The sequence below is a fragment of the Squalius cephalus genome (genome assembly GCF_949319135.1).
Source record: "Squalius cephalus genome assembly, chromosome: 23".
In the NCBI taxonomy this organism is placed as follows: Eukaryota; Metazoa; Chordata; class Actinopteri; order Cypriniformes; family Leuciscidae; genus Squalius; species Squalius cephalus.
This window is the reverse complement of record NC_137144.1, coordinates 12,992,668-13,019,608: the sequence shown is the minus strand read 5'-3', so window position 1 is coordinate 13,019,608 and position 26,941 is coordinate 12,992,668. Positions and strand designations below refer to the sequence as shown.

Sequence of the window (26,941 nt, the reverse complement as noted above, 5' to 3'; positions counted from 1 at the left end):
TTTTATTCTTGCAGCAAGCCGACGAGTCTCTGGACTTTGAGGAGCAGATCCTGGAAGCAGCGAAATCCATTGCTGCAGCAACCAGTGCCCTGGTCAAATCTGCTTCGGCCGCTCAGAGAGAGCTCGTAGCACAGGGCAAGGTATTATCAAGAGTTATTACTTCTTTGCTCTTTTGATTGTTGTTATTGTTAATAAAAACTATTCAAAATAGTTTTTTGTTCATTCAAATAAATCTGGAATAAAATAAAGTATAATATTAGATGAAAAGGAGTTATTCTCTATATCAGCGCGCACTGTTTCTGAACTTGAGTTTTCTTAAGTTTTCTTCTGGGAATGAACACGTCACAATATTCCTCATTTAAATAATTCCCTCCCAAGGCATATGCAACAAAAAAAAAGGGCGTGGCCTGGTTGGATTGCATTAGAAGTCTGTTGAAATTTGCTGTTATGTTAAGGGGTGTGACACGCTCAAAGCGGTTGACCAATCACAACACACTGATCCAGCCGACCAATCAGAGCACATTGCGCTTTTTCAGAAGGAGGGGCTTCATAGAGACAGGAACTAAACGGAGCGTTACTGACAGACTGGGAAGAGAAGTGCTGCAAAAATGTGAAAAATAATGTTTTTTGACCATTCAAGCATGAAAACCTTTTACACAATCAAGACTTTGTAAAAGGACATAAAGTGGCCTCTTAAAAAAAAAACGAGCATGAAGCAAAATGACTAAAACTTGAATTGAAACCTGAAAAAATAAAAGCAAATTCTTCATGCTGCAGTATATAAATGATACTGAAGTAACGCTGCTTCTTTTTAATCTTTATGATATTTCATGTAGGTGGGCTCCATCCCTGCCAATGCAGTAGATGACGGCCAGTGGTCCCAGGGTCTGATATCAGCAGTAAGTTGAAATTACCACCATTGTAATAGATGTACAGTTAAAAATCATCAGCTAAATTGCAAATGATTAATTTGAATCCTCCTCTCTTGTAGGCCCGGATGGTTGCGGCCGCCACCAGTAGCCTGTGTGAGGCCGCCAACGCCTCAGTCCAGGGTCACGCCAGCGAGGAGAAGCTCATTTCTTCTGCCAAACAGGTGGCGGCTTCCACGGCCCAGCTGCTGGTGGCCTGTAAAGTCAAAGCTGACCAGGACTCAGAGGCCATGAGGAGATTACAGGTTACAAACACATATATATACTAAGCTAAAAAAAAAACAGTATTTTTGGCGGACATCTTGTGTGAGGAGAACTACGTCTACTAAAAATCATCTTGAAACCATTTGATTAAAAGTTAGTGGTTTCGGAAAACCTACTAAGTTGTAGCCTATTCAATAAAAACTTTGTGTTTGCACAGGCTGCTGGGAATGCAGTCAAGAGAGCGTCTGACAACCTGGTGAAGGCAGCGCAGAAAGCAGCCTTCGATAAAGCCGAAGACGACAGTGTCGTGGTTAAAACCAAATTCGTAGGAGGAATCGCTCAGGTGAGGCTTCTTCCCGTGTTCCCACAGTATGAATCTGTTCGTCTGCACCAGTTTTTGAATATCCCTTGACTTCCAAAGGACGCTCAGTTAAAAAGAGATTTGACATTTAGAACTGCATTACGGATCTGCAAAGACATCAGTGGAATTTGAAAGCTGTGGGTTTGCACCAGGCATCCACAGCTGGCATCTTACGCTCGGCCGCTATATCCGCAAAACAGCTTATTTTCCCGTTTCATCCCAGTCCAGATGCACATTAATTAAAGACTGCGTGTCTGCCTGTTCAGAGCTTCCTTCCTCCCAGTATGCCTTCATGTCTTTATCTTGAGAGAAGGCACTGGAATATTCCGAACATCTGAGAAATCCCGTTGAGTGGATGGCGTGAGTGGATGCATGAACCCTGGAATGGTTGCCAGCACAACAAAAAGTAGCTTATTTCACTGAGTCAGCCCCTCTTCAGAAGGTCAGGCCTTGATCCATACATGCCATTCCCTCAATCCACAAAAATGCTGCTCTTTTTCGAAAGTAACTGGATGCCAATTGCAGATCCAGTCCCATACAATTAAACGTTCCACTAAAGAATATTAAGCGTTTTCTCTCCATTACTGAGACAGAACCTGAAGGAAAAACATTCCCTGGCATTTTCGGCTTTAATATATAAGCGTTATTTATGTATCATTGTGCCACAAACTATTTGGCTTGCTTCACGTTGGAAAACTGGTTTAAAGCAAGTTTTTAGATTTGAAACTTTAACATTGCATACAAACATTGACCATCATTCAAGAACATGAAAAGAATTTCTGTGCATGCACATTGTTTGTAAAACTGTTCTCACGTAAATTGTGTCATTTGTGACGAATTACAGAATACATTTTTTTAAATCTTTCTTTTAAATTGCATTCATCCTCATTTGTTGCATTCATGCAACACAAGGAAAACAGATTTGTATAAACCATTCTTGCATAAACTGGCACAATGATTTGCAGTCGTGTCGCATTCATTTTTGCATGAAATGAAGGCAGAATTAAGAATTTGTGGTAATCGTTGGTAAAACTAATTTTATGTCAATCGTTGCATTTGTCACATTTATGCTTTAAATGAACAGAATAAATTTGTGTCAGTCATTCTTGCTTAAAATGCATTAATCCGCATTTGCTGCATTCCAACACAAGCAAAAACAAATTTGTATCAAATATTCGTGCATAAATTGCCGCAATAATCTGAAGTCATGTCGCCTTGATTTGCGCTTGAAACGCAACCAGAAAAAATGCATATGGTAATCATTCGTAAAACCATTCTTGGAGTAATTTGTTGCATTAATAAATGAAAAGAGCAAAATACATTTTTATTAATGATTCTCTTGTATTCATCTGCCTTTGTCGCATTCATGTAAAGCAAGCCTAACAAATTTGTGTAAAACATTTTTGCATTCATTTTGCAGTCATGTTACATTCATACATGAAACATGACAAGAGGGAATTTGTGGGAACAAAAGCCTAACTATTATGTGTAAACCATTCTTGTAAATTGTAAATCGTCAGTTGCATTCATATTCACATTAATTCATGAAACATGACAGAAAGAATTTTTGCGGTAATCCTTCGTAAAACATTCTTACATAAATTTTCACATTCATGACGCGTTCTTACATGAAACATAAACAGAATGAAATTGTGTAAATCGTTTGTAAAACCATTTTTACAAAAATTGTTGCATGCTTGTTGAATTCATTCCTTCGTAATAATTCATAAAACTTTTTAATTCTAGTCTGTAAACTGTCACATTTAGTTGCATTCATATCAGATTCATTCTTGAAGCATGAGCAGAATCTGAATAAATTATTTGTAATTATGTTGTAACCTGGGCTTGACATTAACACCCTCCAAATGCCTAACTCAGTCACTCCTACTAGCCACTTTGGTGGCTTGAATTTCATATATAATATATACATTTTTCAATTGTAATTTTTTTTTAAAGCATCTGAAATAATAAACTAAGTGCGATGTAGTGTTGTAATGTAGAATTTTTGATAGATCCTGAAATATCTGAAACGCTTTCAACACTAATTTTCTGCAAAATATACAGATATACCAGCTGCTCTCTCTCTCTCTCTCTCTCTCTCTCTCTCTCTCTCTCTCTCTCTCTCTCTCTCTCTCTCTCTCTCTCTCTCTCTCTCTCTCTCTCTCTCTCTCTCTTTCTCTCTCTCTCTCTTTCTCCCCGACAGCGAATGACACACAAACCCGCCTCCCCTCACTCACTCGTTTCATTTGCTCTGGATGAATATTGTTGGTGTTACAGGGCTTGAATTTCAGCGTGAGATTGCGCTTAATGCGCATCATTTTACTCATTCGCGCAGATTTTGTATTTTGTACACCCAAAGTGCGGCACATAAAGCCGCCTCTCGTACTAAATTGAGTTTGTTACGCTGCTTATTGCGCTTAAACAGTCAAATACACACAAAATAATGTCAGAATGACAGTCTTGGCGAGTATTCACGTAAACACAGTCAGTTATGTTTTAAGTAACGTAAACAGTTGAGAAAGAAAACGCATGTGTAACAGTATATTGGATCTGTGCGTCAGGTCTTAAAGTGACAGCAGCCTCTATTAAACCTCCTGCCAAATTACGAGATATTAAAAATATCCATATGGCAGTTTCCCCATGGTATCAATGTCAAAATTGTGGCTAGTGAAAATGCTGAGTGGCTAGTGGCTTTGGAAAAGCACTAGCCACAGTGTCAAGCCCTGATTGTAACATACATTTTATGTACATTGTTTGTAAAATATGTTGCAGTGCAACCGTATGATGCCCATTCAGTGAGTGATTGTTTTGCATTATTTCCAGATCATTGCAGCACAGGAGGAGATGCTAAGAAAGGAGAGAGAGTTAGAGGATGCCCGGAAGAAACTCGCCCACATCCGACAGCAGCAATACAAGTTCCTGCCCAGCGAACTGCGAGAGGACCAGAGCTGAACACTTCTTGTCTGACTGGACGCCATAGTCATCAGATCCTGATTGTTACGGATGATTGGCTGCTCCTTACGTGGAGGGGTAGAGATGTTACACGTCATTGGTTGTGTAACTGTCAGGTGATTTGTTGAAGTTAAATGTGATTGGTTCACATGGGACTAGCGCCACTGATTGGCTGTATGAATGCGTTTCCTCTTACATAGGGCTAATATTTTTTGTTCTTGTTTTTAAGTCATGTATTAAGGTTTAAAGCACTAGTTAGAGGTTTGTTCGAGCGTGTGTGTGTGTGTGTGTGACTGTGTTTTATGTATCAATTGTATCCCACTGCTTGGAGGTAATTTACCATAAGTATCTCAATAACTAATCCTACATAATGTCAGTACAATGCGAACAATGTGAAACTATTCAAATCTGAATCTGGCAGCCGAAAACCAGACAAAATTTACTTTGCACCTATGAAGTATGATGTCAGACCATAAGCTTTCATTATTTGCTTGAGTTCTGACTCACGTGTGACAATAAGCTTCTAGAATGCACTGCTCGAATTATTCATATACCACTCTAGAAATGTATTATGGTAGTAAGGTTATGAATTATAGGTAGTTATTATAAGGAAAGAATGTACCGGTGTTATTTATTGATAGCAGAACTTTATAGTGTAGTTGGGGGCTCAAATGATTTGATAAAAATAAGGAAGTATCATGTCTTTCAACTCTTTCATTCATTCAATCCTCTCTTCATATAGCCCAGATCTTATGACTACGTTTCCCATGATTCCTCTGTATGACTAAACTTATTCTGCGTTCACGCCATGTCGTAATTACCGTAATTACGAGATGAAAACCCATGATGTTCACAATTTACAAGTTGTTGGAGTTCTACGTGGACTTTTACAAGTCGGAATCTCGTAATTACGGTAATTCCGACATGGCATGAACGCACCTTTAGTCAGGTGGACAGGAACGAGGTTTGGCAGAACACAACAGCTATGTTCGGAATAGCATACTACCATACTACTATTTCTGCAGTATGCATACTTTATGCATTGGAACAACCGGATGGCCTACTATTTTTACCGAAATGTGCATTATAGAAACAGTACTCTGTGTGGAACACTATATCCCACAATGCAATGTGCTTTTTTTTATTTCCTGTGTAATGAATGAACAAAAAGTAATACCAGTCTTAATTTTGTCTGAACTTGAAATGGCATACTGCATATCTATTATATGCGCCAAAATGTCATCTTTTTTTCACGAAATTAGGTAAAAGTGTGAAAAATGTTATCTTAATTAAATGTGAATAATATAATGAATATATATATTTATCATATATAATAATAATGAAGTCATGTATCAACAATATAACTCACCACTGTTTGCATACTGCACAATATTTAACATACTATTTTTTTTTAATAGTAGACAGTATTGCATACTATGAAGTATGTAGTATGCAGAATGCTAGCAATTCATTCCGAACATAACTTGCCTCTAGAGCAGGGGTGGGCAACTCTGTGAACGTGATTTCACCAACACTGTAAAAAATGATATGATCAATAAGTTATGACAACATATGTTTTTACATTGCTTTAACTCATCAAAATAAGTTAAGCAATTTTCAATTTATACAAAATTCAACTCAATTTTAATGCAATTTAAGTTGAAACGACTTAAACTATCCAAGTTGATTGTACTTAAAAATGTAAGGCAGCAACATGTCAAGGTCTTTGTTGATCCTGGATCAACAATCCAATCAACCAATCAAATTTGAGGGACAAGTTTACAGTTCATGTCAAGTTTAGTCTTACAACCAGGGTTATGTGCCTCTACATCATTTCCCTCTGATTTTAGAGATAAGTTATGGGTAGGGTTAGGTTTACAAGTAGGGATTGGATTAGGACTGTTTTTGGAAAGGAATGTTGTTTCAGGATCAACAAAATATGTCGATTCAGGAACATGTCTTGGCAAAATCACGGTGATCGGGCGATTTTCCTGCAGAGTTTAGTTCCAACCCTAATAAAACACACCTGAACAAGCTAATCAAGGTCTTCGAGATTACTAGAAAGCCACAGGAAAGTTAGTTTGATCAAGGCTGGAGCTAAACTCTGCAGGACAGTGGAACTCCAGTAGGGTTGCCAGGTCTGCACAACAAAAGTAGTCCAAAAATGTATTTCCTCCATCGGGTGGCCGAATTCTCCATTGAATTTGTATGTCTGGGAGTTGTTTTGAGGGTGTTGGAGTACCAAAATCATGAAATTAACCTGTGGCAGCAGCTTAAAAGTAGCCCGTGGACTTGGCAACATTGATCTTGACGGCCAGCCCTGCTCTAGAGCCATGTAAGAAGTAAAGCTTACACAAAATGTCTTTAATAAATATGCCAGACAGGCTACGTGGTGAGGTCATGTGACAACGATGTAGCATACAACCATTTGAAATATCATTCAATATTAAAGGAGAACTCCGGTCAATTTTATGTAAATTTGGAGTGCTGTCAATACAGAGAACAACGACAAAAATCGGTGTTGCCTACACCGTGTTATCCTCTTTTTAAAATTTGCACCCTGTTGACTTCAATGGGGCAAGTTTTAAACCTGCTTTTAGCCTCTTAACATCCTTGATGTGTCATTACAAGTGCCCAGCCAATGTGAGTGATTCCTTCAGAGTGAACACGAGTGAATCTGACTGCAGTAGATGTGAAAGATATGAATAAAAATGATGTTATTTCAGCCAGCGCTCATACCTGTATTTACAGTACATCCTGGTTGCGGTTGAAGTCCACAGTAGTCGATTATCGAGTTCACGCGCGTGATCATAGGTACTAAACCTATCCTCGTGAACTCGACAATCGACTACTGTGGACTTCAACCGAAAACAGGATGTAAATACAGGTATGTGCGCTGGCTGAAATAACATCATTTTTATTCATATTATTCACATCTACTGCAGTCAGATTCACCGTGTTCACTCTGAAGGAATCACTCACATGGCTGTGCACTTGTTATGACACATCAAGGATGTTAAGAGGCTAAAAGCAGGTTTAAAACTTGCCCCATTTAAGTCAACAGGGTGCAAATTTTAAAAAGAGGATAACATGGTGTAGGCAACACCGATTTTTGTCGTTGTTCTCTGTACTGACAGCACTCCAAATTTACAAAAAAATGAGCTCAATGTTAAAATTGACCGGAGTTCTCCTTTAACAATCCAGGCTGTTTCACATGCTATAAAGCAGCGTACAGTATATACTGTTCAGTATGCGGAGCGCTAGCTTTCCAGAATCGCAATTTTGTACTTGCTAATATCACAGTTCTTCTAAAACATGGATACGCTCACACTTGCGATAGATCCATCGCTGCAAATCAACTTCCTGTTTGAGATCGTGCTTGCATGGCCGTCAGGAACACGGCAGGAAAAACGGCACATCGGTAGCTTTATAGGATTCAACGGCGTCGTCAGTGTGTATAGTCTTACCTGCTAATAACACGTCTCTCCGCTTAACGTGTACTTGGTGTATGTTTTTGGTAAGAAAAATCACAGTGGAATCTTTTAAGAGGGTGTAAATCCCGTTTTATTCCTCGTTTCGTTGCGTAGAATAATGTGTGGCACTTAAAAGATGAGAACTGACTGTATGACTGCATTGTGTCATAGTGCCTTATTCTGACTTCTTCAGTAGCTCAGTGTGCAAGCCGCTCTGTTATGCTGCTTGTGGACCAGATTTCACTCCGCTGATCTGGATTTAAAGCGTCTCAGATAGCAATACTGAGAGATAAAGCAGATGAGTGACGGCTTTGGGCGTGTACAGCGTTGTTTCAGTCGAAGTTTGGTTCTGTTCTGCAATATTGTACCTACTGAGGCCTAAAGATGCCCTTGCCTTGGCAGGCCGCTATACTGCCGTACGTACAATGAACTCTTCGGACGTTTTAGATGTGTAGCTTCACGACAAATTAACAAACCACGAGTAAGGGAAGTAAGGACGTGATTCTCTCTCTCAGCACTGACTGCTTTCAGCTTGTCCACATGAAAAAAGACTATTAAAATGTCCCAAAAAAGTACATGGTTATCTTGCTTTTCATTTCAGTAAATCACTATGTATGAAGTTTTTTGTTTGTTTGTTTGTTTACTTCACGTTCTAGCTATAATGAAGATATTGCAATATGTGGTTGAACATGTGGTGTCTTTCAGTGGAGCCGAAGAAAACAGCAAGAACCGTCGCCTTCTATCGAAATAGAGTTAGGGCTTTCTTTAATCAACTGACATAGTGACATTAATAATAATATTAATGATAATAATGAACATTAAAATGCTGTATGTATAATATTTATCTGGTCACGAAAGTATTTTTTGTATTGCCCTGAAAATAAAGAGTTTCAACAAACTATAATTTGTGAAAGCCTTTTTTATTTTTATTTTTTTGAATGCATGTTTTTGCTTTAAATACATTTTTAGTTTTTTATACAGAAACATTGCTATTTTTAATGTTTTTGAAAGACATTATCTTATGATCATCAAGGCTGCATTTATTTGATCAAAAATACAGAAAAAAAACCTGTAATATTGTGAAATATTATTATCTTAAATCTTATTTAAAATCGTATTACTTTCAAATATAATTTTCTTTCTGTGATGCATCATGCAAAGCTGAATTTTTATCAGCCTGTTCTTTTTGAACTTTTTATTCATCAAAGAATCCTGAAAAAAAGTATCACAGGTTATTAAAAAAAAAGGTTATTAAGCAGTCCAACTGTTTCCAATATTGATAATAAATCATCATATTAGTATGATTTCTGAAGGATCATGTGACACTGGAGTAATGATGCTGAAAATTCAGATTTGCGTCACAGAAATAAATTATATTTTAAAGTATATTAAAATAGAAAACCATTATTTTAAAGTGTTGTAATATCTTAAAATATTACTGTTTTTGTAATGTTTGATCAAATAAGAAAATGCAGGCTTGATGAGCATTGACTCCAAAAAAGAATCATAAGAGACTTCAAAAACATTAAAATATTCCAATACCGGTAAAGTCTTTTTATTATTATTTGTATTTATTACTATTATTTGTGTGTTTTTTTGTTTTGTTTTTTGTAAAAAATAAATAAATAATAATAATGAACTTTTTTTTCAAGTGTAAATGGATCTTTAAACATGAAAATGCTATTTTAGAAGTGTATCGTCATATTTGGGCAATAAAAAAAAATTGTAGCCTAATTTTGTTTTTTCGTGACAAAAAAATAAATAAATTTGACTGCTGGCAACCATCCACGGCGACGGGCCTTTAAAAACCCTTTCCATTTCCGTCAAGACTTTGCAGTGGAGACCAGCTGTGGTAAGTTTTAAATGCGTTTAAAAATGTACGGTTCTTCACTGAAACAGACTAAATCTGTCGCTTTTCTCAGTTCGGGAATAATTATAAGTACACACTAAACCAAGCAAATGCTCAAAGTGGTTTCTCTGCATAGTTTTATTTATAATGTATGTCTGACGCTGTTTGTGTAGCTCTACATGTGAGGCATTCTGTCCAGTAGGTGTCGCTGTTACTCCTTCATGTGTTTGTGGTCGCGGTCATTCTGGGAATTATATTGCAGATGGCCAAATTACAGTCTGTGTGACCAAAAAAGGACATGTGGCCGTTTGTGCTTCGACTTCAGACAGCAGTCTATAAGAGAACAGTATGTTCAGCAAAATGGGAGAATAAAAAGTTGAAAGTTCCCTCAAATGAACACATTGATGCTGCACTGCTGATATCAGGTGAGACGAAAACACATAGGCCTACATTATTTAGTCTTGTTCTATTAGTATTCATTAGTTGTAGATATAAAGGCCAGCCAGAGGAAGTTCAGTCGAATATAGTTTATCTATATTGGGTAATATTAGGTAATATAGATAAACTATATTAGTTTATCTAATGCAGGGGTTTTCAGTGTTACCAAGGATCAGTCACCATGATTTTGCCAAGTAAGACATTGTTGATCCTGGAACGACATTCCTGTCCGATTTTATTTAGTCCTTACCCCTAAACCTAACCCAAGTAGCCTACCTTCAGACCAAGTACAGTTCAAACTAAATCAAAAGTTGCTGTCAAAATTAACACTGGCACAGTACAAGTACAGTTTTATTTCATGGTGACTGATGCATGATGAGAAACCTTATTAAAAATGCGAACTCTGTGTGTGAACTCTGTGTGAAACCCACATTCTCGCATTATGCAAGACAAACTGGTATTCGCGCTATTTAAGTAGGCTAATTGAAAACCCCATATTTGTTGACTTTGAAGGTCCTCCAATAAATGGCCTGAGGTGGGAAAATATGATTTCTTTAGTTCAGCATTAATCTTTTCATGTGAAACAATTTCAGGCACGCATTCCAGAGGATGGTTAACAAGTCTGCATCGTGTTGCTAATGCTAATGCTTTGTCTAAAGACAGACAAATATATTTAGACCTACTATAAAAGCCTTGGACAGACTGTAAAAATATTTGCTGTCAATTATTGTGTATGTCTGTCGTTTGGTGTTGTTAGCATGAGCAGCTCAAGCACTCGTTTTTGTGAAATCTGAGGCTTTGTTCGTCGTACCACAGGAATGGCGCTGGAATTGAGGGGGGGCAGCGGTCGCGTTTCTGTCGGATATCCTTCAGTGATTTACAGCTCACGACGCTGCTGATCATAAAGTGTTGTATTATTCATTGAGTAAAAAAGGCTTTTCTCAGAGAATCTTACACACAGGAATGTTGTTTTACCAAGTTTTTAGACATTTGGTTCTTGAATTGTTTTAAGAATTAGGCTATGTGTGAAGTTTAGACAATGGAATGGCAGTTAAAGTGTGTCAGACTTTGGTTATGGGAATCTCAGGCTTTTTTCAATAAAAAGTTGGTGTGTTATAGGGACAAAAGATGGCAATTTCCAAAATCCTTGTCAGGAAATGTTTTGTTCCCTGTGAGGGAAAACAGCTTATAAATCATACTAAGTGATGTTTTTTTGAAAATGTAAAAATGCAGTAAGTTTTCTGTGATGGGTAGGTTTAGAGGATATAATATACAATTTGTACAGTATGAAAATCATTATGTCTATGGAAAGTCCCCATAAAACATGAAAACAATGTGAGTGTGAGTGTGTGTGTGTGAATTCCACAGAGTTGGACACCTTCCATCTTCCATGTGTTGTTTAGGTATTCATGATAACTCAAGTGCATGGTGGTTTTATTTTCCTGTAATCTTAACATCACATCAGTTCTGGAAGTACAGTAGAATTCTTCCCAAAGAAGAAAAAAGGTTGGAGAACAGGGGAAACATTGTTGTCACAGCTGTTTGAATAATTTTAAGTAACGCTCTCGCCTAGGAATGAAACAGATTTGTTTGCTTGGTGCCGTGTTTCCATTTTTAATGAATTTAGTGTTCTGTGTGTTAGTGCCCTCAAATCTAAGACTCATTCTACTTAGAGAACAAATTTAGAAATTGTGAATTTGAATTAAATTGGCCACACATTCTTTCTACTGGATGTGAAAGTGGAATGACAGGAAGAATAATTTACTTAAGTGCAAAGATAAAAAAAAAAAGATATTTTGAAGAATGTTGGTAAGACGGCACCCATTGACTTCTATAGTATTTTTTCCCTACTAAATGGAAGTCAATGGGGTCCATCAACTCTCTGCTTACCAACATTCTTCAAAATATCTTCTTTTGTGTTCAACAGAAGAAAGAAACTCATGCAGGTTTGGAACAACTTGAGGATGAGTAAATGATGACAAAATTTCCATTTTTGGGTGAACTATCCCTTAAAATTAAATGGATTATTAATTTCATTCCATTTCTTATTCCTGGAATTTGAATTACATCCTGCATTCTAACATAACTCAAATTAAAGCACTGAATTGGCCTTTTCAGTTCAATCCTGAATGGTGTACGATCGTCATATTACACAACGACATGAATAAGATCATGTGAATAATGACAGACAGAGAAGGGATCTTCTTGGAGAGGTGCGTGTTTTGAGAGTAAACTCAGCAGTCGCGCTGGAATGATCCGGACTGTACACATGACTATTTTAGGCTTGTTCGTGAAAGGGGTTGCCCGATTCCCTTATGTTGTCATCCCTGAGGAGCGCTGTTTATTGTCTGAGATCTCCTGTGAGAGGACATTAGAGAGCATTTCCAAATACAGGGTGCTGTCTTCTGTTATAGCATCACTGATTACTGTTACTTCGGGTTATAGATGTGACCAAACCATTACCCTAAATATCACATTTTTATGTATTCCCTTTAAAGTAAATAAAATGGGTTTAAAACCCCATAAACTTACAAGGAAGAAAGGACACAGTCCATTTCTAGAGACCGAACACCTTCCAATGAAATGGTAACATTTTACAATCAGATTTCATTAGTTAACTACATTAGTTAACATGAACTAAGAATGAACAATACTTCTACAGCATTTATTAATTTTAAGTTCATTTCCGCATTTCTTTAAACCAAGTGTATTTGTTAACATTAGTTAATGCACATTGAACTAACTTGAACTATGAACAACTGTGTTTTTTATTAACTAACATTAACAAAGCTTAAAATTCGGCCATGTTAGTAACTTAACTGATGTTAACAAATGAGACCTTATTGTAAAGTACCACTAAACCCTAACCTTACCCGTATACCTCAATAGCAGCAAAAATGTTTTGCAATATAACATGAACACAATAAGTTCATTTTAACAAACAACTTTTTTATTTAAGTACAGCACAAAAAAAAACTAAAACTTACTTTAATTCAACTTGGCAATCAAGGCAACATTTCTACTTTTCATTAAGTTTAACATGATGTACTAAAATAACTGAAACTAAACCTGAAATAAAAATGAATGAACCTATATAAAAATAAACAATAAAAATGACAACAGCAAAAAACGCAATTACTAAAACTTTAATAAAAATGATAATGAAACTGTGAAAATATTAAAACAAAAAACGAATTGAAAATATTAACCAAAACAACGCAGTAATTTTTTTAATAACTGTAAAATATTGTAAAAACGCTATGGGAAAAAAACAGTAAATAGGTTAACAGTAACTGGACATTTTTTGTAATTTTACAGTAAAAAGCTGTTACAGTTTTTAGATGTAAAAAAGAACAGATCCACATACTGTATAATATACAGTAAAAACCTGTAAACTGACATTCCCAGAATTCCCTGTGTGTTACTTCACATTTGAAGGTATTTTGTTTAAATAATCATGTTTCTTAATAGTTTTTGTTATAATTTACTGTATACATTTGGGTTTTATGTTACATCTTCTGTTGTTTAATTAATAAAAATATTACATTATTTTATAGTGTCATGTGTGTTACCATGATGGTGTTTTGAGATTGCCTGAATGACCCTGTGCACCTTCTGTATACTAGTATATACTTCTGCCTGTAGAAAAACTAATTGTGATGAACTTCTTTCTCTTTTACCACCTGCATTATAATGGTGGTTGTCAGTGTATGTTAATTTGTTGATTTTATACAATTTTCTTGTTTGTAAATTACAGTTTTATACTGTAAAATGTACAGGTTCTGTAAATATGTTTACGTTTTTACTGTATTTTTTTTTTTTTTTTTGAAAGAATTATTCTGGCAACCACAAAAAAATGTTTTTTTTTAAGATCTCAGTGATACTAAAATTACACAGTTATGGTTATGAGTTCATTTCGCTTTTAGTTCTTCTGGTCTAAATATCACAGAATACACATAAATACCTGTCTTTTCACAATCTTCATGTCTGCTTTACTATTTTTTCATGCCCCTTGAGGAACCGCAAGGAACATATGTATTATTTGTTTTCGCAGCTCGGTGTCTGCACCTTTGGGGGATATTTGGTCTGAGGATCCCATTAATTACCTCTGGTCTATAGATCAGCTGAGACGACCGACCCACTGACCCGCTGGGACACAGTCCTGCTGAAAACATGTGAGCTGTAGAAAAGAAGAGGTGGAGATGAGCGCACAGACCGGTACAGACACTGGAATGAGGGAACAAATTAGTACAATGTGGTTACGAATGAATACGTTTTGGGAATGAATTGTTAATTCATCACAATTTAAGTAAATTGGCCATGATTAATCTATTAAAACATGCATTTTAGTCTTAAGCCTTGTCTGTAAAACTGTGCTAAAGTGTAAAAAACGGTACGTAATTGAGGTAGTTTAGGTGTATAGTGGTTCAAAATTGTATTATTCTTGAAGTGGTCCACCACCTTAAAAGATTGTATAACCAGTCTGCTGTTTGCTATCAGATAAGGAACCTACCAAGCTGTTCCACTAACCGTGGTGTAACTTGGTGTCAGCATTTCTGAGTCAGCAGTGACGCCGCTGATATATCTGGATTCGAGCTCATGTTGGACACCAAATACTAATACTAGGTGAGGAGCTAGCGTCTTTTAAGCACCCTAAAGCTGGCAGTGGTTTGAAGAACGCTTTCAATCATCCAAACACACCCTCCCATCTTCATGAAACCTCTCCTCAGAATGGCACATTAAACTGTCCCCACAAACGTTTTATAGTCCAGCATATTCGCCTTTCAACACCTCGCAAATAGATCAGCATCGGTCGTTTTAAATGCTAAAGTGAATTTAGCCATCACATCATTATAATGTTTGGCTGAAGCCTTGTTGGTAAATGGAAATAGCTTTACGCTGGTCATTCAGGAATATCTAGCCATGACCAGAAGTTCAGTTAAGATGGTCTGAGTTGGGTAGATCAGCACTTTGAGAAGTACCGGGGACAAAAGCTTAGAGATGTTGGCAACAAGTGCTAGTCTGAAACCTTTGGTGTAATGCAACACCTTACTGTCTCGCTCTAAGAAAGGAAACCTCCCAATCCAAGAGGGTTTTGCCAAGAATAGAAGCCACATCTTTCAGCAGAAGAAAAGTCCTGCCGTAAGCGTTTTCTTTCTCTCTCAGTCTCACTGCTGTGGCTTTCCCTGCCCAAAAGCTACAAAAGCTGAATAAACAGCAGTGAACAAGGGCTTGCTGAGTTTTCTGGAAATATGCGGAGGAAATGGGTCTCTCGTTTCGACAAATGGCCCACTTTTGAGAGGAGTCAAATGAGCCTGCAAGGACCGAACAGCAGGTTGGAGAACATGTTGCTTTCAGTCAAAAGGAGAATCCGGAAGTCTGGATTATTCTGTATGAACCGTAAAAATATTTGCTGACACCCCAGAGCTTCAGTAGTTTGTTTAAATAGCAGTTTAAATAACACCCTGTTTGGGGTCGTGGTTAAAGTAATTCATAATCATTGTGCTCTTGATGAAAGGTTGTAGGGTCAAATCCTAAATAAATACAGTTACATGTATGGAAGCACATTTCTGCCTCAAAGTAAAAATATAAAAAGCTTATTGTGACTATTTCTTGTTCTTTCATATCTCCAAATTGTGATTTTTATTTCTCGCAAAGTGACTTTATCTTTTGCCTTTGCCCTTTGTTAGAGATACCTTTGGATATTATTAAAGAATGTTTGAACCTGTGTGCTTTCCTACAACGTGTTGTGACAATATCTCACAATTGCGGCTTTGTTTCTCCATTGGTGGAATTTTTTTTTTGTAATTGCCACTGTATATCTTATGATTGCAGCTTTGTTTCTCATAAATCTGACTTATATATATATATATATATATATATATAGTTACTTTTGCCAGTCCAACCAAGTAATGAGTCAAGGAGGAGTAAAAAACATTGGCTCTGGTTCACTTATCACACTGGAAATAGAGGGAGAAGTTTAGTGCATTGGTTGAGGGTGAACCAATCATATAGGTTTTTATTTTACCCCAATAAATCGCATCAGATCATTCATTTTACTTTTTATTGTCACCCATTCAATCAAAGATAAAGGAGTCCTAATGTTACCCATGTTTCCCCCATCTGATTGGAGATCTTTCAAAGAATCTGACGCTTGATTTTCAGACTTTCATCAGACAACCTCTTTCATCTCTTTCTGAAAGCTTTGAGGAGAAATTAGAAACCACACTGCTGATTTTTCATAAAACATCACAAGCTCAGCATCAGATTTTATGACTAAGTTCAGTACTGTCAGCGGAGAAGTTGATCTTAGATGAATTCCTCTGGCAGATCTTGGCGTCTCTCCCATTTCTTCAAGCTCCCTGACGGGAAGTGTGAACCCCACACCGAGGCTGACACGAGAACAGTCAGACATCTGAACAAATACTGACAGGGTCACGGGGGCCTGATCTGGGGTGAGAGGACAGCTTGTCAAGAGGTGTGGGTTCCTTTGGGATGTCTCACTCAAAACAACTAGCAGTTGTGACGCAGAGCCACCGCTAACACATTTTGCCTGTGTGTGTCCAAGTGTGTCTCGCTCACTCAAAAAATCTATCTTATGTTCATGTTTTCATCTGGAAGATGTATTTTTGGGGATTTTGCTCATCTGCAGAATGTCTAGAGACACACAAATGGCACTCTTCATAAGTTCACAAGAGATTTGTCCATATATTTGAATATCTAAGCGGCATGCTAATGCCAAATTCTATGTTATCACTAAAGATAAGTCATACGCAAATGATACTCTCCATGATAAGTGCGTGGGAGAATCAACTATATATTCCTAAAGAGTTTAGTGTTAGCAATGTTGTTAAAGTTAATGAGTTCACACTAATTTGTTAATGTGTTCAATAGCGTTTGCATCCAGAGTTTGGTTAGCATTTGTATAAAGCTAATGTGATATTGCTAATATGCTAATGTGCAATGCATACAAATTGCACCCTTCACAAACAAATCTGCAGGAGAACCGACAGTATTCCTATAAAGTTTGGTGTTAGCATGTTGCTTACTTAATGTCTTAGCGCTAATGTGCAATGCATACAAAACGCAGTCTTCACATTAATGTTTTTTTTTTCAGTACTGAATTCCAACATTCAACGTTTGTCTTGACTAATTCGTCAACTAAAAAATTCCTCACAATGCATTCTGGGATTGCATCCCCTGTGAAGTATACATGTGATCTAATGATGTAATGTTGCAACCTACCCTTTGGAGCATCCTTCATGCCGGATGGTGCCTTCGTGCCTAATACTGGTAGGCAGCACACTTGGTTTTGGATGAAGAGCTACTTCAAAAATGCATGTATCCTCAGGTAAACCATCCCGTCTCCTCATTTAGCCCTATTTGATTTGAACTAACTGGGTGAAATAAATAAGACGCATGGTCAATAATGAAGACGAGCACATACCCAGAGGTTTTTATGGCTCAGTGAAATGGAAACCAAACTATTTAGGAAGCCGTAAACTCAACATAAGAACTCATCATGTCAGCTCTCAGCACCCAGCTCCATATATGGAAAGATTTGCTTCAACTGCTCACATGGAAAGTTTTCACCTATACCGACATCCAGGAATGGGAAAAATGGGCTAATATTGATCGAGTTCTGTCATTGTCAAGCTACATACACTAACACGCATGCTAAATTGCCTCAATGTTAAGATCACAAGAGGAACCAAGCCGTCCAATCATCTATTTCTGGCTTCAGACCTGATTGTTCTGCTGTTATGACTAGATGGATAGATAGATAGATAGATAGATAGATAGATAGATGGATGGATGGATGGATGGATGGATGGATGGATGGATGGATGGATGGATGGATGGATAGATAGATATTAAGAGTTTGGTGCAGTTTATAAATAGATATACATGCATACATGGATGGGTGGGAAGAGTTTAGTGCAGTCTATCTCCAGAACAGCTTGAAAACATTGTCTTGCTTCAGTGAACCTCACAAATGAGTCACATTAGTGCAGGAGAATTCCTGGTCTCCATCCGGCCTTACGCTGTTATGGAATCTCTTATCTTGAGGATGCGAAGTAAAGCAAACTGTTGGTAAGTGCTTTGCTGACTCCTTCCCAGCAGTGTCCAAGTGTTTAACACTGATTTCATAGCTAGAAGGTTTGTTGATTGACAAGCAACATTTGATTTTTAGTCTTTTTATTTCTGTTCCTTTTCAAGTGATCGAGGATCTTCTGATATTCTGGAGGAGAATAATCGCTGTTATCTCGTCACATCTGAATTCGCCATTCTGGCCAGATCATGGCGGTCTGTCTTGCGTGAGATACGGCTCTGAGTTTTCTCCAGCTGTGTTAGTGGAACACAGACAAACACTTCAGGGAGGAACCCTCACTAGCCCACAACTATTCAACCATTATGGCTGCCACCCGCATCAAACAGGCTTTAAAAAAAAAAAAAAAGAAGGGGAAAAAACAAGAAAGCTCTCAAATGAATCACATTCCACTGCCAAAGCTGCTTGTTTTTCACATTATCATGAGTGACGTGAAAAGCAGAGGAGTTTGTCTGCTTGTTTTCCTCTCCAATTTTATGACCAGGATGGGAGTTGCTTTGCTGACAGATAACAATTTGGACAACAGCTTGAAATGAGTGTAGAGAGACATCTAGTTCCTAAGGTGACTGTCTGCTTGGTAAATCGAAGGCTGCTCATGTGAAACACTATCTTGCCACATCACAATGAAGGGTAAAATTAAAGCTATGATAGACACAATGTGATCAAAGGAAGAGACGGGCATTTTTGGTGTCATGGAGACTTCTCTTGGCAGAACGTGCAGCTATTTCTCCCATAATGGTTGAGGTTTATCTACGCACATGACACAAAAGCAGTTCTAAAGTAGTCAGTAAAATGATGCTACTCTATAAGACCTCATTTTCACCGAAATTAAAGTATTGCATGCATCTTTTTACGAATCCTAGAATGCATTGTGACGAGCTAAGAAAAAACAAATAAATAAAAAATGGAACAGAAAATGAAGGGAAATGTTGATTGCAAATTTAAGCATTTTTAGTCAGTTCTGAAAAGAATCAATTGAAAATCTGTCTAAATTTGTCTGGTGACTGTGATTGAGATGACCGATGAAACTGGCTGTAGGAAACTGGCCTTTTCTGCTTATTAGGAGTATTAAGTTGTTAGATGAGCAACATGCAAACATCAAACGAATCAACTATTCTTGCATTTGCAAGATTTTGAGAACAATTTTCACTAATTGACTTTTTTATAATATTGACATCCAACAAAAACACTCCAGAAGTGTCTAAATTGCACTATGAACCGCACAAACCACAAAACCTACTACTTTACATTTCTATGGGGAAATGACTAGGAGCTTGGTTTAAGAATTTTTAATTTTCTTTAAAAAAAAGGAAGCCGCCGCCTGTATGTGGACTGCACACATTGAGACTGCTGGCAGGGTTTAGGAGCAGTTTCAGATCAGTGCCAAAAATGAAAGAATCCTCCCCTATCATACTCATCTCAGACCTTACAGTAAATGCTCTGGGGCTCGGGGTGAAAATCTGCCCAGGCCCGCCAGGCATTTCTCCCAGAGACCACCTCAGCTCTGATCTCTCTCAAACAGCTTGCGGCAGCGGAACGCTACACATCTCCTTCATGGGTACCTACAGTCCAGGCTTTAGTGAGTAGTCAGCACATAAAGAGATCTTGATCGCCTCTCTCCACAAGTCCATCTGTGTGAGTCTTAAATCCTTAATGTGGTTTGATCGGCCTGTTGGTTTTTGTATCGCAGGAACAGAGTGATACAAGAAAAAAGTCCTGTTATGTAGGAATTTGGCTACCTTGGACCATTATACATACATCATTATGCTACTGGCTGTTGAAAGCTTGAATCTGATTGGTTGACGAATGTTCTGAGGTGTGCAGTTATTTTCAGGGAAACACACGGCTAAAGTAGTTCCCGGCAGGTTTTGAGTCTGCTATCAGTGGCTGAAGCTTCGCGTTGTGGCCGCATTACCACCTCAGGTGTGCATTATTTTTTTCTAATAATTCAACTGTTAATTTACTAATTAACCGCATGAAAGCCGCAACTGACCATATAGAATCAAGTATTTCAGACAGCTGTGAAATTAAAAGTATGGAGGCCTGCACATGACACGGGGACAAAAAATTCGATATTATGGGCATTAATTTAGAATTTGTTACCACGACTTTTTAATTTGTGGCCACATTGTACTAATTTGTTGAAAAACTGTGGCAAAATGTAACCTAAATGAGGGAACAGTTTGGTACAACGTGGACACAATTTACCTAAAACAAGGGAATGAATTGAGTCGTGGGAACAACTTTCAAACATGTGGCTGAATTAAACCAATATTTCCACTTGGCATTGTCTAGCGTTCGTTTACTACAGTAAAGTTGACTGAGTGGATCAGGAAGTCTGAGCCGGTGTGATTGAGTGGAGGAAGGGGACTGATTTGCATATTCAATCTATTTTAAGGCATGAAGAAATTATTTTCACAGGAGAAAAAAAAAACATTTAATTTAATTGAAGATGAGATTTAATGGTTAAAATGATTGACTGAAAGCAGACTTTAACTTGTGGCCGTGATATGTTTTTGTTTTTCCCCCCTCCACATTAAAGGGATAGATCACACAAAAATGAATAATTATGTTGTTCTGTTGTCAAGCTGATACTTTCCATGCAAAAAAAAAAATTTTTTAGAAAAAGATCTCTAATCTTATCAAAAAGTACTCTTGTATTAGATTCCAAGTCATCTAAAGCCATACAAAAAGACATGGAAAAGAGAAGCTTGGACATTCTGCTAAATAATTCCATGGGAAAAGAAAAATTGAATGGGTTTCCAATAAAAGGAGAGTGAGTTAATACTGACAGAATTGTTATTTTTGGCTAAACTAGCTGTTTATGTCATGTACAACTCAACCTGGGTTGGTGAAACCTTATTGTAAGCGACACGTGAGCTGGTTGTTAAATGCACATGTGTGTGGTCATTCCTCCAGTGATAACTATCGCAGGGCTTGATTTCCCTGGCATGACAGAGTGGAAGCAAGTGTATGCTTGTATGTCATCACCCCCTTGATATGTGTGTGTTGGAGTCTCAAGTTGCGTTGGAGTCAGGTTGCACCTCTGCCGCTCACCAACATTTGCTGTCCAGAATTAATTTACCCCAGCATGGTACTGGTTAATCCCATCTATCTATATATACACTGCAATTTCCCTGAGCTGCTCAGATGGACCTTTGAGAGACTTAGAAAGTCCTGTTTGTCATTGAGAATGAATTCTCTGGGGTGCTTCGCCTGGTCCCTGCCGCAGGGGGAAACACAGATAAAGTGATAAAGCATGAGGATTAGTTTAGTGAGACTTTTGGAAGTTTTGGGGACCATTTTCATATTATTTAATTATTTTTTTCATATGACTTTGTCAAAAAAAAAAAAAAAAAGGTTCATTTACTGAGGAAAAAGTGAGTGGTACGTACTTGCCCATAAAAATGTCACCACTATAATGTCAAGAGTGATGTAAGTTGCTAAGCAGTTGCTAGGATGTTGTGTGTGGTTGTTAAGGTGTTGCTAGGGTGTTCTGGGTGGTTGCTAGGGTTTTCTGAGCGGTTGCTTGGGCACTGGTAGTTTGTTTATGGGGTGTTCTGGGTGGTTGCTGTTTGCCAATCACTTGCTAGGATGTTCTGTATGGTTGCTAAGGTGTTGCTAGGGTGTTCTGGGTGGTTGCTATGGCACTGGTAGTTGGTTTCTGGGGTGTTCTTGGTGGTTGCTGGTTGTTAAGCAGTTGCTAGAATGTTCTGGGTGGTTGCTAATGTGTTGTTAGGATGTTCTGGGTGGTTGCTAGGTTTTTCTGCTTGGGCACTGGTCATTGGTTTGTGGGGTGTTCTGATAAGATGTTCTGTGTGGTTGCTAAGGGGTTGCTAGGCTGTTCTTGGTGGTTACTAGGGTTTTTCCTGTGTGATTGCTAGGGCACTTGTAGTTGGTTTCTGGGGTGTTCTTGGTGTTTGATGGTTGCTAGGTTGCTTGGGTGTTCTGGGTGGTTGCTGAGGTGTTTCTAAGGTGTTCTGGGTGGATGTTGGGATGTTATTCAGCAGTTGCTGAGTGGTTGTTATGGAATTGCTAGACTTGGTTAATAGGCAGATGCTAGGTCTTTCTGGGTAGTTGCTAGGCAGTTGCCAATGAGTTTTTGGTGGATGCTAAGGCACTGATTAGCAGTTGCTTAGCATTTGCAAGTTTGTTCTGGGTTGTTGTGAGGGCGTTGCTTGACGGATACTAGGTTTTTCTGAGTAGCTGACAGGGCCTGACGAGGTGGTTGTTAGGGGGTTCTGTGTGGTTGCTAGGGTGTGCTACTTGGATACTATGGAGACAGTTCCTGGTGGTTGCTAAAGCATTGATTAGCAGTTACTTAAAGGCTGCATGGGTGTTCTGGGTTGTTTTTCTGAGTAGCTGACAGGGCATTGCTTGGTGGTTGCTAGGTTGTTCTTGGTGGTTGCTAGGTTTTTCTGAATCGTTGCTAGGGTATTGCTATGCAGTTGCTAGGATGTTGCTAGAAATTGCTTACAGGTCAAAAGTCTCAGAATGATATGTATTCTTTGGGATTATGCCACCAATACGTTTCTTAGAAAAGCAATACAACTCTAGCCACATGATTTGAGGTATCATTCATATCCATAACACAAATGGTGTGGGACGAGTGATGCACTGCAGTTTAATACTCGGACTCATATGTAAGAAATAATAATAGTCGTTTTCTCTAACAAATACCACTAATGTTATAAATAAATGTGTTGTTGGCCCATATCAAAAGATCGCAAAATGTCTTTCTTAATTTGGCCAACAGCTTAACATTTGATGTTAGGTTCTATATATGAAGATCATCTATGCAGAAGGACTCTTGTTCATGTCAGCTTCTCTGGTTTCCTCTGCCTTTCATTCCTTAATCCTCAGTAGACATGGGAAGTGTAACTCCCCTTCCGGACAGTCATTATAGAGCCTGAAGGAGATACTGAAGTTGTTAATTTTAGATGTTGTGAAAGATAAATGTTCATGCATGTTAGTTAATGTTATCATGACTGCTTTGTTTGCTCACTTTGTTTAGTTGCTTTCACTGTAATTCTATTTAGCCTATAATCACATTTTGCTTCAGAAAACTCTAATATTTTTATGCATTATTGAAACAAAGCCAAATAACACAATTATGCAATTTTCTCTGAACTGTGTATTTTTTAGCTCTTGCTCCCTGTTTGGGAAAGGACAGTGTTCCACAGCTAAAGTCACATCCCAAGGGTCGGCCGCTTTAGATAAACATGCATCTGATGCCAGCGCTATTACTCCAGCATGGATGGATGTGTCATGAAACCAATGGGTCTGTTATGGTAAAAGATCACCAGAGATGATAAACCATCAGAGACCCAGAGGGGAAAACAGAACAAGAAGATAAAAACAAGGAACTCCAGCTTTCCTTATCATCCGCAGTACTTGTCTGTGTCTTTATATGCTAGAACAGATGGGAGAAATAATAAGATAATGATGTCCATGCATGCGTATTTCTTCAGATATAAACTGTTTTATTTGTATTAGTTGGATTGGAGAAAGCTGAATATTAAAGGGTCTCAGATAACACTTCCTCTCTCATCTCTACCCAGCCTGTCACTATAAATTTGTACTATGAGGGATTGTGGACTAATCCAAAATGATCCTCATATAAACAGTGTTTAATAAGAGCTGAACAAAGCCAAGTTTCAGTTCACACTGTCAGAAACTTTTTTTCTAGTGGGAAAAGTATGAGAAAACCATTTCAGTCTGTCTCAATGAGTTACTTTACAAACAACCAGATGCTGGGCAATATTTTCAAATAATATCTTCTAAGATATTTATTGTCTAATTATATCCAACATTTCCATACTGTGTTTGTGGCTATATGTTTACAGGCCTCCAAGGTATTTATGCTATTATTCATTTAATAAAAATATTTACCCATAGTTCTTTGGGGCTTATTTCTATTGTAAGCTGCATTTAATCCATCATGTCACCACAAACCTCATTAAATGTAGAACGTTTTTTGTGATGTGAACGATAACAGAAAGTGACATAATGGGGGTCTGTCATAAACATAAACTTAAAGGGATAGTTCACCCAAAAATGAAAATTCTGTCAGTAATTACTCACCCTCATGTTGTTCCAACCCCGTAAGACATTCGTTCATCTTCGGAACACAAATTAAGATATTTTTGATTAAATCTGAGAGCTGATCACTCCTCCATAGGCTTTTAAGGGACTGAAACTTGCTGGCCCAGAAAATGTATTAAAGACATCGTTAATATAGTCCAAGTGACTCCAGTGGCTTAATCTTAAGTTTATCAAGCGACGAGAATACTTTTTGTGCGCAAAAACAAACAAAAATAACGACTTTATTCAACTATTCATTTCCTTCTCTCTGGGCCTCGGGTCTTTTCACGTAGTGTTTAAGCGTAGCGCGTCTGTGTTGCACGTCACCACGTATCACACATGACCAGCGTCGGCCAATAGTGACAACACAGACGCGCTACGCTTAAACACTACGTGAAAAGACCCGAGGCCCAGAGAGAAGGAAATGAAAAGTGGAATAAAGTCGTTATTTTTGTTTGTTTTTGCGCACAAAAAGTATTCTCGTCGCTTTATAAACTTAAGATTGAGCCACTGGAGTCACTTGGACTATATTACCGATCTCTTTAATACATTTTCTGGGCCAGCAAGTTTCAGTCCCTTAGAAGCCTATGGAGGAGTGAGACAGCTCTCAGATTTAATCAAAAATATCTTAATTTGTGTTCCGAAGATGAACGAAGGTCTTACGGGGTTGGAACAACATGAGGGTGAGTAATTACTGACAGAATTTTCATTTTTGGGTGAACTATCCCTTTAAGATGAAATGGAAAAAAAAAAGGAATGCCTATTTTGCATTAAAGTATATACTATTTTTTGCATTATTTTAACTTTTTCCCGCTGTTGATTGAATTTTTCTTCAACCCATGTTTTCACTGTTATACGGTAGGGGGCGCTATTACACATCTTCTGAAATATTACAGAATCTCCAGATCAAAACAGGCGAAAAAATAGTAGAAACAAGCAATAGAAGCATTGCTTATGCACACATTAAGCTAATGTGATCATCGAACATTAAACAGCATATAAATCAAAGGAAATTTCGACCCAGAACGAATTATATATGACTGTGAATCTTTGGGGGTGTTGATGGACTCGATCTACTCCATCTATGAATTGATCCTCATTCTGAATCCCGTTATGTTTTTTTAAAAAAAAAAAATTATTATTAAACTTACAAGTGTTGATAAAAAAAAGAATGCATGAAGATCGAATAAACGCTTCATGCCTTTTATATCTTTATATATTATATGTTCAGATATTTATTCAACAAAATATTCTAGGGACAATGACAGTTTTGTGAAAATAGTAAAATAAATAACTTAAATTTTTTTTTTTTTTTTACGACATTTAAGCTAATTTACTCAAAACTGCAATTGTTTTATTAGCATTGCATTGTGATTTTTTTTTATTTATTTTTTTATTACAATAATGACATTTGAGGGTTGAATGGTATCGATATGCAAGAAACCTTTAACGAAAACTCCAAGAACAGCTTATTCAATACAATTACAAGAGAGCAGAAATAGTTCAAGACAACTGCGTACTATAAGACTGGGGTTATTTTAGGGAATCATCACATTATGTTTGACCACTTGTCTAAGTGTTTTGTCATTTGAAATATACAGACTGGACCAGGTGCACGGGCATTAAGAGTGCCCTAAAAATACTCTGAGAAGCTTGTAAGGAGGAGAAGGACAGACCGAAGGATAACAGAGAGAGGAGTCAGTCCGCTCAATATCCCAAAGAAACAAACTGAAGCTCCTCTTGCATCTATCATGGGATCCATAAAGGCACAGCCGAGTCTGTTGATGACATTTTAAGCCCATGCAGAGTTTTTGTTAATTCTTATAGTGAAGAAGTGTTGAAACAAACGGCATGTATAAGTTCTTAATGAGTTATCTTAGTAATTATAAGATAATGTTATCAGTCAGAAATACGAGAATCAGAGTTATTTTGACTCTTGGTCCAACACTTTTCCGTGAGGTTGATGGACCTTTTCATCCCAAATAGCAGTATTAAAGTGCCAATACCCTTGCCACAGAATGCCACAGAAATTAAAAATAGCATTAAATGCCTCAATAAAATATTTCTAATTACCATTACTAATGGTTTCAAAGCAGCTTTACAGATAACAGGAAAATAATGCAACAAAATTTGTTTCTAGAAGAAAATAGCGTCATAGTTCAGCTTAAGTAAGTTCAGTGATGGTTCATTTTTGTTGTAAAAAAAGTTATTAATTTAGCTCATTTATATATATAGCCGCTGGGGAAAACAGTGATGTCATCGACCAGCTCAGTTCAGTTCTCATGTAATGGTGTCAATGCGGGCAGATCAATAATATTGTTGAATATTAAATGTCCCCAACTCAGCAAGCCAAAAGACAAAGCTGAAAATGTAACATCTGATGTATTTCTTAAAACTCTATTCCAGGCCTGGTTAAAGTGTATATATTAAATTAAAAGATGTAGATGGATTTGCATATACATTAGTCATATAAGTGATCCGATTGAGCGATGCGTTTGGATAACAGAGCGTCACGTCAACAAACGCGTGCGTTCTGTTCCA

At 37.5% G+C, this 26,941-nt stretch overlaps 1 protein-coding gene across 2 annotated transcripts in view; it reads left to right on the top strand.

Moving 5' to 3' along the window:
- The window catches only part of tln2b (talin 2b), a 173,923-nt gene extending 168,842 nt beyond the window's left edge, over window positions 1–5,081 (top strand). For both annotated transcript variants that reach the window (XM_079858777.1, XM_079858778.1), the window contains exons 53-57: window positions 15–140; window positions 837–899; window positions 992–1,174; window positions 1,351–1,476; window positions 4,318–5,081. In XM_079858777.1, the coding sequence (XP_079714903.1) occupies window positions 15–140; window positions 837–899; window positions 992–1,174; window positions 1,351–1,476; window positions 4,318–4,446 (627 nt within the window). In that variant the 3' untranslated portion in view covers window positions 4,447–5,081. The remainder of the gene's footprint in view (window positions 1–14; window positions 141–836; window positions 900–991; window positions 1,175–1,350; window positions 1,477–4,317) is intronic.
- Window positions 5,082–26,941: the final 21,860 nt, after the last annotated feature.